The sequence below is a fragment of the Siniperca chuatsi genome, linkage group LG13, assembly GCF_020085105.1.
Source record: "Siniperca chuatsi isolate FFG_IHB_CAS linkage group LG13, ASM2008510v1, whole genome shotgun sequence".
Taxonomy (NCBI): domain Eukaryota; kingdom Metazoa; phylum Chordata; class Actinopteri; order Centrarchiformes; family Sinipercidae; genus Siniperca; species Siniperca chuatsi.
Window position 1 is genome coordinate 1481824 of NC_058054.1, and position 13636 is coordinate 1495459.

The following is a 13636-nucleotide window of genomic DNA, read 5'->3' on the forward strand; positions in this document are numbered from 1 at the left end:
ATGATGCATTGCTGCAGGTTAAACTGCCCAACAGTATATAAAGCAGTTAAAATGAGCTCAGCCTGAAACATCTGCAGCAGTAAAATGCAACACACACATGAATGCAGCAGGAATATGAATCCAGAAACATCAGATATAATACCGCATTCTGCTTTGTGACAGAATCAACAGGCAGATGTCAGACTGTTGCCTTCAGGGACCACTGAGACATTAAAGTGTACAAGCAGCACAGAGACACCTGCCTGCTGGATTCAGACTTTCCAACCCAGGATCGTCCGGCTGTGAGGCGACAGAGCCGAACACTGAACCAACACGACAGCCTCGTTCTGAAGTTTCATCTCCATGAAAATCAATGAAATGACCTCAAGTCCATCTGTTGTCTCGTGTGTGTCAGGACGCAACTAAACTTCTTCACACCCAAACTCCACCAAATGAATTCAGACTATTTTTCCACTTTTTTTAAGTCTGTGTAATAAATCCTCTTTACTGACTAAGTGCACAAACAAAATGTTGGCTGTAAAAAGCAACAAGTGATAGAAAACTCTGCTCATTTCTCTGTGACGGCTGTTTCAGTGAGGAAAGTTGAAAGGACAGAGACCGACTGACAAACGCTCTTCTGCTCTAAACATGAACACTGCACTTTGTGGTGTTTCAGGAGGAAAACTGCCTCAGTTATACTCTCATAACATTTTCTCCATCAGCTTTGTATGAGACCCTGGAATGAAGACAAGAAGAAAACACTTTGTTCACGTTTGTTTATTCATCATGTAAACCTTCAGTTCGTTCACACATCCCATCAGTAAAGTCTGTTCAGTGACTCTTGTTCAGTGATTTCATGTACAGATTCACTTCATCCACACAATCACTCTGTTTGACCAGAATCTCAGCTGTGTAGAAGAAGATAATCAATGATCTGCTTGTTGATTATGATCATTCCAGGTTTATAATACCTCATAGTTTGTACATCGCTTTGATCGACAACATCTGGTCTGCCAAACAAACAAATGTAAATGTAATTATAGATTTCTTTACAAATGAATGAAAACAAAATATCTCTGATAAAGGAAGGTCCGGTGCTTTCTCTCTTTAGACCCATGCAGTGGAAGAGAAACAACAACAGACAAACACATCAATACAAATATTCAACCAACATTTAGAGCACAGAGAAGTTTCCATCTTCATGCAGAGAAATGTCAGTTCAGCTCAGCCAAAGTCATCCTGAGCAGTGACAGCCTCCATGGCTAAACAGACAGGAAGGAGCGCCACCTAAAGAAACTCAAACATTTACAGAACCGCTAATGAGAAGGTGTCACAGGACCACCCATAATGTTTGATTGACAGCTGATCTCTGTGCAGTGAAGAAATGCCACAACAATCAGCGCTCAGCAGCAAACAGGAAGACAAAATAAGTTTAAGAGTTAAAACACAGAATTTAACCCACTGTCCCTTAAATGACTTCTGACTATTTGAGTTTACAGCAGTGACTCCAGAAAAATGAACCAGCAGTGGTTCCAGAAAATAAAAGCAAAAGTCCAGCATAGAGAGGCTGAGTGAATGTGGTCTGGACTCTGTGGAGGAGAGTCATGGTTTCAGAGATGCTGTAGAAGGACAGAATACCTGCCCTGTGATCCAGGTACACTCCTACTCTGGAGGACCGAGGACCTGAGACGGGAGTTTGGACATTGTTGTACCAAAAGTTATAACTGTTGTTGTCACAATATAACGCCCAAGATTTGTCATTTCGTCCAAATTCACATTCCTCCCAGCTCCCTGCTCTGCTGATATTCTTGTATGCGACTGCTACAGAAACTCTTCCCCTCTCCCTCCCCTCTCCACTCCACCTCCCAGTAACAACGTCCAGTCAGACTCTCTCTACTCAGGACCTGCAAACATCCAGTGAATCTGTCTGGGTGACTAGAATAAGACTGAGCTTCTCCCATTAATGTTGCCTTTCTGTTCCCTTCAGATAATAACAGATGTGTGTTTGCTGTGTTTGGATCCAGTGTGATTTCATGTGAATATTTTAAGAATCCAGCTCTGGTCTTGGGCTCTGCTTGTGGCAGTAAAACATCCACTTCAGTCACCGTCAGTGAGATGTTTGTCCATTTCTCACTCAGAACGTCCTGTAGTTTATCTCTGACCTCTGACACAGCCGCTGTCACATCCTCAAAGTAGCTCAGAGGACGGATATCGATGCTGGATGAGTCTGTAGACTCCCTGAGTCGTGACAGTGACGGGTAGCTGTGTAGAAACTGGGTGTGATCCTCTGTGCGTGAGAGCTGCTCCAGCTCAGCGTCTTTCCTCTTCAGCTCAGTGATCTCCTGCTCCAGCTTCTCCTGAAGCTCTTTGGCTCGACTCACTTCAGTTTCCTGCTGGGATCTGACCTGCTGCTTCACATCAGAGCTTCTTTTCTCCATGAGACGGATCAGCTCAGTGAAGATCTTCTCACTGTCCTCCACTGCTTTATCAGCAGAGCGATTGATCGCCTCCACCTCCTGCTGAAGCAGCTTCACATCTTCCTGTCTGTCCTGGATTCTCTGCTGGATGTTTTGTCGACTCACCTCGAGCTCTCTCTGCCTCTCAGTCCTTTCTGCTGCAGCTGAGACTGTGTCGTGGCCTTTATGTTCATCCACAGAGCAGAGATAACAGATACACTGCTGGTCAGTGCGGCAGAACATCTTCATCACCTCATCATGACGAGAGCAGATGTTCTCCTGGAGCTTCTTGGAGGGGTCCACCAGCTTGTGTTTCTTAAAGGCAGGTGATTCATAATGAGGCTGGAGGTGTTTGTCACAGTAAGAGGCCAGACAGACCAGGCAGGACTTGAGGGCTTTCAGTTTTCTCCCAGTGCAGACATCACAGGCCACATCTTCAGGTCCAGCATAGCAGTGATCAGCAGGAGCAGCTTGGAGTCCGGTCTTCTTCAGTTCCTCCACTAAAGCTGCTAACATGGTGTTTTTCAGCAGGACAGGCCTCGGTATAAAGGTCTGCCTGCACTGAGGGCAGCTGTGGATGTTCTTCTGATCCTCTTCATCCCAGATGGGTTTTAATACAGTTCATGCAGTAGCTGTGTCCACAGGGAATAGCCACCGGATCCTTCAGTAGATCCAGACAGATCGAACAAGAGAAGGTTTCCCGGTCCAGCTGAACTCCTTTCTGCGCCATTTCACCTCTCAGTGGCAACGACTGTCTGAGTTTCACTTTCTGAGAACTGAAAGGAGTTTGAGCTCTGATCTAAACAGCATGTGTTTGTGCAGTGAATGGGGCCTGTCAGCTCCTGCTCTTCACCACATGTTGGCTACACCCATCTTCAAACTGTAGATCTGAAGGGGAGGGAACAAGCAAATATGTGGGCAGAGTGGAGCTCGCTGTGTTTGGAGCAGGAAGAAGAGGGAGGGGTCATCAAGCTTTGACTCATTCCAGGAAGAGGAGCAGCGCTGTGAATCTGAACTTTGTTTCCTCATTTCCACTGAAGCCTCGGTTAAAACCTGCTCCCCGTTTGAAAACATTTCAGTTTTTAGCTGTAAAATCCTTCTTCTCCTCAGGCTTCGGTGATGGCTCCATGTTTCTCCAACTCTTCCTCAAATTCTGCTCAGTTTTCTTTTACTGGTTAAAAACCAGCTGACTGACAATAATCAAAGGAAACTGTCAGAAAATACTTAAACTGCTGTATAATCATTTTCTCACGTATTTAATGATCGGCTTTGAAGCATTTGTGACAAAACAGTTGAATTTCAGAAGATCATCCGGAGCCAAACCAGCATTTCAAGCTTCAGATGGGTTAAACAAATATCATCAAACAAGTTATTTGTTGCAGCTGTGAATCCAGAAGGACACGACTGAACCAGATCAGCTGCTTCTGCAGTTCATTTGTTGATTCATATGAATTGATGAATCTGTAGAGTTGATGGACTTTTGTTTGTTTGCATTTGATGAATATCTTTAGTCTTTTCACAGCTAATCAACAGAGATCACACTCCAACTTTTTACTTTCATCATTACCTTAAAACGATTAAAGCTTTACTGATAGTTGTAAAGAAAAGTGTTGATATTAAAGTATCACCCTGAAATCAAATCTTCCTCAGACACACCGTGGTCGACCTGAACTTCAGCAGGTGGAAGCAGGAAGTCAGATGAGTCCAAAAGAAACCAGAAGACTTTTGTAAAACATGGCTGATTTGAAGTGGAAATAAAGGAGGGCCAACTAAAGTAAAAGCTGCAGTCAGTGAGAATCAGAAGCCAAACGACCTCTAATAAAGGCAATAATTTCAGCTTTTTTATTTGAAATGATGCAATCCTAGAATGTGAGTAAAAGGTGAGGAGTCAGAGACGAGGACTCGAAACTCAGGTGCATCACAAGGTGCCATTTTATCACCTTTGTTATTTTCTGTGTAAACCAATGAGTTTAAAATCCAAGACTCACACTTTGACACCATTTACCACGATGCATGACACAGTGCACTTTTACTGTAAAGGGTTTTATCAGCCTAAAAACACGCTCTGAACTAAAACTGTAGGCAAAGTGAGTTGAGGAGCTTTAACCTCCTCTACATCCCTGGTTAGCAGGATGAAGGCGCCCTCTTGTGTTGTGCGTCAGTTTTCACATTTCAGCTGTTAACCTGCTGTGATGTTCACTGCAGGAAGACGTGTAAAAACTTCACTGAGCCTTTGGCAGCTTCAAGCGACATCAGTAAAGAGACATTTCAATATGTGTGATATCACACTATGTCACACCCTGTAACACTGATGCTGCATTCAGGTCCCGTGGGAAAGATGGTAGAGAAGAGTTTCCACTTTACAAATATTATTCCCATCAGCTCTCAGGTTGTAAATGGTATTTGGGAATGTGAGATTTGAGGCTGCAGGTTCTCACATTCTGATGAAACAACATGGAAATACTTGTAACCAAATGTAAAGAATCATATATTCATTTCCTGATTTCATGACTGGACCTGATAAAGGCGGCACATTTTCCATCTGTTGCTGGAGTTAAAATATTTCACTTGTTGTAAAAGCTGAGTCACTCACTGTGGCACTCTCTATCCCTGTGGGAGTCGAAATAGAAATCTGTATGTATGTTTGGATCTATGATGAATTTAGATCTTATTGTAATTTTGAACTTGTATTTGTAGTAACTGCGTTAGTTGTATTAGTGTTTGTGTCTACCTGCCCAGGGACGGCAGATGGAAATGAGCTAGCAGCTAAATCTGCTACAACACGTCTCTTCTCCTCGTGTGAGATGAATGTTTTTTGTACCTGGTCCCTGACAAATAAATGTAATAAACTAAAGGCCCAAACACTCCTGACTACATATAACCTGCAACTATATTCATATTAACAGTATAACTGAATAATCATGTGTGTGTTCCTCATCAGATCATAGCTGAACATTTCTGCCTGTTTTCCTGTTGTCTTTGCATCCATCACAGATTGTACCATTACATTTAATGCGTACAAGTACATTTACTCAAGTACTGTGCTTAAGTACAAATTCAAGGTACTTGTACTTTAATAAGTATAACTTCATACTTCTACTCCCTACTTCTCAGAGGCATATATTGTACTTTTTACTGCACTATGTTTGTCTGACAGCTTTAGTTACTTCACAGATCACAGTGTTTCATCCCCTTCCTGTCCAGTGAAAACCACGTATCTCCAGATGTTTGTGATGAACTGAACGATGAAGTGTTTCCTTTATGTGCTGAGAAAACTCTCCTCCTTCTGAATCTGAATAAACTCTTTAAAACCACTGAATAAAGCAGTTTCACGTTAAAAATCAGTTTGCGACGCTGTTTGGCGGACACATGCTGCGAGCCGGGTGCCACTAAAGTTTGCTCAGCTTGTTTCTCTGATAACTGAAGATCCAGACGTCCGATAACTAAAATTCTTCATTTGGTTAAAATATATAGTTTAAAATGACCAAGATAAAAAAAGTGTATCTGTAGCGTGTATGAGCAACCATGAGTCCCCTGGCTCTGGAAACACACTCGGATGCTTACAGGTAACGTTCTTTATTTATTTGTAATACACACAATGTCTCGTCATAAACCAAGCCACTTCACCCGGCTGCACCTCTTTTGCTGCCCAGCTCCGGCGCTGGTTCAGCGGCTTCCTTCTCCGTGCTCCTCTCACCAGGAGACCAGCCGCTCTGTCGGCTGACGCCCCTGCTCGCTGTGTGTGTCAGTTTTTTCCTCTCCAGGTCCAGCATGCTACTGAGTATTTGGGGAGAGGATGATTAGTCAATCGGTTTCAGGTGTGACAATTACTTCTCCCTGGTGCTGCTCACCTGAGCCACTTGCCCACCTCAGGGGCATCGGATAGGCATCAAACAGTGAAACACATCATTTACCTTGCGGTGGTCCACACAGAACCGTATGGTCCCATCCTTCTTGCTTACAAGGACGATGGGGCTACACCATCACCCCGACCTCCAGCATGGCCTTCTTCCTGAACCGTTTTCCATTTGTGTTCAGGCAACCGGTAGGGCCGTGAACTCCCAGGTGAGTTTCAATGTGATGCTCTATGAGGTTTGTGCGACCTGGCGGTGGGGGGGGAACACATCGGCAAACTGCCGCTGCAACTCTGCCACGTCTGTTCTCTGGGACGGCGTGAGATGGTTGTTAACGGGAAGCGAGGCAGACCTGGCCGATTTTGAAACCTCTGTCCCCAACTCATCTCTCTCACTCACCGTCGTCACCAAAGCAACAGGCTCCGCCTCTCTACATGACTTCAGGAGGTTCAGATGGTAAATCTGTGTTGCCCCTCCCCTGTCTGACCGCACAACCTCATAGTCCACGTCGCCCACTGGCCGCGTGACCACAACGGATCCTAGCCACCTGGCAAGTAATTTGGAGCTGGAAGAAGCGAGTAATACAAGCACTTTCTCTCCCGGCGTGAACTGTCTCAATCTAGCCCCTCTGTCATACAGGTGTTGTTGATGTTGTATTCCTGAGCCTGGAGCAAATTCTCCCGGGACAACTGCCCTAACGTGTGGAGTTTTGCTCTCAGGTCCAGGACGTGCTGAACTTAGTTTTTACTGGGGCTCGGACCCTCCTCCCAGTTTTCTCTAACCAGGTCCAGAACCCCCCGTGGTTTTCTGCCAAATAGCAGCTCAAAGGGAGAAAATCCCGTGGAGGCCTGGGGTACCTCCCGCACTGCAAACAACAGAGGATATAGCCACCTATCCCAATTGCGCTCGTCCTCGTGTACAAATTTACGGATCATGGACTTCAAAGTTTTGTTCAGGTGCTCGATGAGCCCGTCGGTCTGAGGGTGGTATACACTGGTCCGAATTGACTTGATGCGCAATAATCCGTAAAGTTCTCTCAGTGTGCGTGACTTGAATGAGGTGTCCTGGTTAGTCATGATCTCTTTCGTGATCCCAACTCGGGAGATGACCTGAAACAGTGCCTGTGCCATGCTCGTCACAGAGCATCTCTTGTGGAGGCGCCGGCAGTTCCCCCTCCCCATCTGCAGCGTTGGACGACCTCATGTCACCGCTGAGCACAGCACATACGTCCCATGTCCCTGACGGTTGTGAACGCACCCCCGCATAGTGCCTCACTAACCTGTCAAAACAAATCCAATCAGTACCCAAAATCAGGGCTTGCACCAGGCAGGAGCTAACCACCGCCCTCTATTGGCCAGCCACCACTGTTGAACTCACTGTTATGCATGAATGGTTATGATTATTGACAAGTTAGTAGGCTACTTAGCATTAATAACTTAGAGACTACTCACCGATTTAGACCATTTCTCTCACAAGAATTTAATGAAGGAACCAAACCTATAAAAATTAAACTGCTGTGTTGTCTAAGTGGAATTAATATTATACTAGTGGTATATAGTAGGCCTAGGCTATAGTCTATTATTATATGAAATTATATGAATATACTAACATATTATTATTAATATATTAATACTATACTACTAACATTATACTATTACATTTTACTAAAGTTATTGTTATAAATATTGTTCAGTAATCTTGTTTAAGTGTGGCTTGGGTTGTGTCGGTGGGGGTGTTTCCTGGCCCAGTCTGAGTCAAAAAGGCCATTTTTCATTTCCCAGTCCAGCCCTGGTGCTGTTGGTGTTTTCGTCTTTGACCCTTTCATAGTGTTTTCAGTTCATGAAAATTACTTGTAACACTTTGGTCGCCTAAAAATGTCTTGCTCAGCGTTCACTTGTACTAAAAGACACTCTAGGAGTCGGCTGTTCATTTTTCCCGGTGAGTACATTTTGTTTTAGCCTTTTTTTCGCTAGTCAAAATTAGCATCCTAATTAATATCACAGTTAACGTGAATTACGGATTCACCTTGCCAACCAGGCTAGTGCTAGCGTTAGCTGAAAACTTGTTTGTTATGCTCCCCAGCTCCAGCCCCTCTTCCAAATATGGTCACTTCCTGTCACTAGTTAAAAAAAACAAAATGCCGACTGCCAAAATGCCAAACTCGTGGCTTCAAAACGTTAGTCCACAAACCAAAGGGTGACGTCACTGTGACTACTTCCACTTCTTTTATACAGTCTAGGATTTGGAGCAAGAAAATACTGTACGTCCATGGTCTGGTGGAAGAAATGTACATTCAAACGAAAAGCAGCAAATCTTCACATCTGAGAAGCTGGAACCAGGAAATGTTTTTACATGAAAAATTACTTCAACCATCAAAATAGTTGTCAATTAATTAACTGTTGAATTGTTTCAGCTGTACTTTTCGTACAGTTTCGTATGTTTCGTGTGAAAAAATCTTAATTTGTAAAGTAACTTTTAACTAAAGCTGTCAGATAATTGCAGTGAAGTAAAAAGTACAATATTTCCCTCTGAAATGTAGCGAAGTAGAAGTACAAATACCGCAAATTTGTACTTGAGTAAATGTACTTAGTTACATTCCACCACTGCAAATCGATAAACACTTGAGCTGCAGAGGAACTCAAATCTTCTCAAACTGAGCAAATGAAGTTCAACAGAAGACTCTAATGATGGCAGCTGCATGCTATCAGGTGCAGGCTGACAGGTGTGGTGCTGGAACATTAGCTGTTTTCCCCAAAAGATCAGGGTGAAAAAAAAAGGCGACTGCTCACATTCACTGTCTGACCTGCGTTGTTTCTTTTCATCACTTCTCACAGCTCGTACTGTCTGTTGCATCAGAGTCGTTCATTCTGTTTTTCTTCCTCGCTGTCAGTTACCTTCCATTCAAGCTCAACTTCAGCTGTATTTGTCGTTTTAACCAAAAGAATGCAGCTCAATAAAATGTCGATTCTCACAGGAACGACGCAAAAACAGGCTTAATGCAGGGAGTTCATGCAGAGCACGTGTGCAATGAAAACATTAATACTCGCTGAGTGTACTGATGGTGTTTCACAAGAAGCAGTACTGCAGTATGTTGCCATGTCAGTTCTGTATGTTGTAACGAAGGTTTCACACAGCAGAGGCTGATTGTAGTGAAGGTAAATATTAAAAAGTGAGCAGAAGTTATTCAGTGTAGACTGTCCTCTGTCATTAAAATAAGAAACAGCAGGAGGAGCCAGACACACACTCAGACAGCAGTTAAACACCATCACTGCTGTTATTATTGAACCAGGTCAGTGAACGCACCATGGCCTCTTTGAGCGAGGACTTGATCCCGTCTCTGTGTTGATCTGGTCCACGTGGATCCTCCAGTCCTGCAGACCAGAGACCGGTCAAACACAACTTAAACAGCAGCAACACAACAGAGAGCATGCTGGGAAACTACAGCAACTTAAATCCTTCAAACTGCATGTTTCATACTGAGCTTCATTGTATTTATTTGTACGATGTTCTTTCGTTTTACTGCCCATTTGGTCGACACTTAGACTTAAAACCACATAATATTTCTCATTATTACTGTAATAATAATTATCTGCAGTAATACAGTCGTTGTAGTAATGGTAGAAGAAGTGGACGTTTTCACAGCTGATTTATAAGACAACATTTTATTTTGTGACAGAATCAACAGACAGACGTCAGCCTGTTGCCTTCAGGGACCACTGAGACATTAAAGTGTACAAGCAGCACAGAGACACCTGCCTGCTGGATTCAGACTTTCCAACCCAGGATCGTCCGGCTGTGAGGCGACAGAGCCGAACACTGAACCAACACAACGGCCTCGTTCTGAAGTTTCATCTCCATGAAAATCAATGAAATGACCTCAAGTCCATCTGTTGTCTCGTGTGTGTCAGGACGCCACTAAACTTCTTCACACCCAAACTCCACCAAATGAATTCGGACTATTTTTCCACTTTTTTAACTCTGTGTAATAAATCCTCTTTACTGACTAAGTGCACAAACACAATGTTGGCTGTAAAAAGCAACAAGTGATAGGAAACTCTGCTCATTTCTCTGTGATGAAGCTGTTTCAGTGAGGAAAGCTGAAAGCACAGAGACCAACTGACAAACGCTCTTCTGCTCTAAACATGAACACTGCACTTTGTGGTGTTTCAGGAGGGAAACTGCCTCAGTTCGACTCATATTAGTGTCACATTTTCTCCATCAGCTTTTAATGAGACCCTGGAATGAAGACAAGAAGAAAACACTTTGTTCACGTTTGTTTATTCATCATGTAAACCTTCAGTTCGTTCACACATCCCATCAGTAAAGTCAGTTCAGTGACTCTTGTTCAGTGATTTCATGTACAGATTCACTTCATCCACACAATCACTTTGTTTGACCAGAATCTCAGCTGCGTAGAAGAAGATAATCAATGATCTGTTTGATTATGATAATTACAGGTTTATGATACCTCATAGTTTGTACGTCGCTTTGATCAATAACATCTGGTCTGCCAAACAAATTAATGTAAATGTAATTATAGATTTCTTTACAAATAGATGAAAACAAAATATCTCCGATAAAGGAAGGTCTGGTGCTTTCTCTCTTTAGACCCATGCAGTGGAAGAGAAACAACAACAGACAAACACATCAATACAAATATTCAGCCAACATTTAGAGCACAGAGAAGTTTCCATCTTCATGCAGAGAAATGTCAGTTCAGCTCAGCCAAAGTCATCCTGAGCAGTGACAGCCTCCATGGCTAAACAGACAGGAAGGAGCGCCACCTAAAGAAACTCAAACAATTACAGAACCGCTAATGAGAAGGTGTCACAGGACCACCCATAATGTTTGATTGACAGCTGATCTCTGTGCAGTGAAGAAATGCCACAACAATCAGCGCTCAGCAGCAAACATGAAGACAAAATAAGTTTAAGAGTTAAAACACAGAATTTAACCCACTGTCCCTTAAATGACTTCTGACTATTTCAGTTTACAGAACTCAGCAGTGACTCCAGAATAGAAAAACCTAAGTCCAGCATAGAGAGGCTGAGTGAATGTGGTCTGGACTCTGTGGAGGAGAGTCATGGTTTCAGAGATGCTGTAGAAGGACAGAATACCTGCCCTGTGATCCAGGTACACTCCTACTCTGGAGGACCGAGGACCTGAGACGGGAGTTTGGACATTGTTGTACCAAAAGTTATAAATGTTGTCGTCACAATATAACGCCCAAGATTTGTCATTTCGTCCAAATCCACATTCAGTCGAGCTCCCTGCTCTGCTGATATTCTTGTATGTGACTGCTACATAAACTCCCCCTCTCCACTCCACCTCCCAGTAACAACGTCCATTCAGACTCTCTCTACTCAGGACCTGAAAACATCTAGTGAATCTGTCTGGGTGACTAGAATAAGACTGAACTTCTCCCATTGTTGCTTTTCTCTTCCCTTCAGATAATAATAGAAGTGTGTGAGCTGTGTTTGGATCCAGTGTGATTTCACATGAATATCTTAATACTCCAGCTCTGGTCTTGGGCTCTGCTTGTGACAGTAAAACATCCACTTCAGTCACCGTCAGTGAGATGTTTGTCCATTTCTCACTCAGAACGTCCTGTAGTTTATCTCTGACCTCTGACACAGCCGCTGTCACATCCTCAAAGTAGCTCAGAGGACGGATATCGATGCTGGATGAGTCTGTAGACTCCCTGAGTCGTGACAGTGATGGGTAGCTGTGTAGAAACTGGTTGTGATCCTCTGTGCGTGAGAGCTGCTCCAGCTCAGCGTCTTTCCTCTTCAGCTCAGTGATCTCCTGCTCCAGCTTCTCCTGAAGCTCTTTGGCTCGACTCACTTCCGTTTCCTGCTGGGATCTGACCTGCTGCTTCACATCAGAGCTTCTTTTCTCCATGAGACGGATCAGCTCAGTGAAGATCTTCTCACTGTCCCTCACTGCTTTATCAGCTGAGCGATTGATCGCCTCCACCTCCTGCTGAAGCAGCTTCACATCTTTCTGTCTGTCCTGGATTCTCTGCTGGATGTTTTGTCGACTCACCTCGAGCTCTCTCTGCCTCTCAGTCCTTTCTGCTGCAGCTGAGACAGTGACGTGGTCTTTATGTTCATCCACAGAGCAGAGATAACAGATACACTGCTGGTCAGTACGGCAGAACATCTTCATCACCTCATCATGACGAGAGCAGATGTTCTCCTGGAGCTTCTTGGAGGGGTCCACCAGCTTGTGTTTCTTAAAGGCAGGTGATTCGTAATGAGGCTGGAGGTGTTTGTCACAGTAAGAGGCCAGACAGACCAGACAGGACTTGAGGGCTTTCAGTTTTCTCCCAGTGCAGAAATCACAGGCCACATCTTCAGGTCCAGCATAGCACTGATCAGCAGGAGCAGCTTGGAGTCCGGTCTTCTTCAGTTCCTCCACTAAAGCTGCTAACATGGTGTTTTTCAGCAGGACAGGCCTCGGTGTGAAGGTCTGCCTGCACTGTGGGCAGCTGTGGATGTTCTTCTCATCCTCTTCATCCCAGAAGCTTTTAATACAGTTCATGCAGTAGCTGTGTCCACAGGGAATAGCCACCGGATCCTTCAGTAGATCCAGACAGATCGAACAAGAGAAGGTTTCCCGGTCCAGCTGAACTCCTTTCTGCGCCATTTCACCTCTCAGTGGCAACGACTGTCTGAGTTTCACTTTCTGAGAACTGAAAGGAGTTTGAGCTCTGATCCAAACAGCATGTGTTTGTGCAGTGAATGGAGTCTGTCAGCTCCTGCACTTCACCACATGTTGGCTACACCCATCTTCAAACTGTAGTTCTGAAGGGGAGGGAACAAGCAAATATGTGGGCCGAGTGGAGCTTGCTGTGTTTGAGAGCAGGGAGAAGAAGGAGGGGTCATCAAGCGCTGACTCATTCCAGGAAGAGGAGCAGCGCTGTGAATCTGAACTTTGTTTCCTCTGAAGCCTCGGTTAAAACCTGCTCCCCGTTTGAAAACATTTCAGTTTTTAGCTGTAAAATCCTTCTTCTCCTCAGGCTTCGGTGATGGCTCCATGTTTCTCCAACTCTTCCTCAAATTCTGCTCAGTTTTCTTTTACTGGTTAAAAACCAGCTGAATGACAATAATCAAAGTAAACTGTCAGAAAATACTTAAACTGCTGTATAATCATTTTCTCACGTATTTAATGATCGGCTTTGAAGCATTTGTGACAAAACAGTTGAATTTCAGAAGATCATCCGGAGCCAAACCAGCATTTTAAGCTTCAGATGGGTTTAAACAAATATCATCAAACAAGTTATTTGTTGCAGCTGTGAATCCAGAAGGACACGACTGAACCAGATCAGCTGCTTCTGCAGTTCAT

At 44.0% G+C, this 13636-nt stretch overlaps 1 protein-coding gene and 1 pseudogene across 1 annotated transcript; both read right to left on the minus strand.

Annotated features, from left to right (window-relative positions):
- Positions 1 to 1600: 1600 nt before the first annotated feature.
- On the minus strand, positions 1601 to 3262 carry LOC122886852 (annotated as a pseudogene).
- A 7289-nt stretch (positions 3263 to 10551) lies between these two features.
- LOC122886962 (tripartite motif-containing protein 16-like) lies at positions 10552 to 13060 on the minus strand. The gene has a single exon (XM_044219737.1). The coding sequence runs from the start codon at positions 12935 to 12937 to the stop codon at positions 11270 to 11272; it is 1668 nt and encodes a 555-aa protein (XP_044075672.1). The 5' UTR covers positions 12938 to 13060; the 3' UTR covers positions 10552 to 11269.
- Positions 13061 to 13636: the final 576 nt, after the last annotated feature.

Excerpts from the sequence above, each read along its gene's own strand:
- LOC122886962 (XM_044219737.1), bottom strand. The coding sequence starts at position 12,937 with ATGGCGCAGAAAGGAGTTCAGCTGGACCGGGAAACCTTCTCTTGTTCG.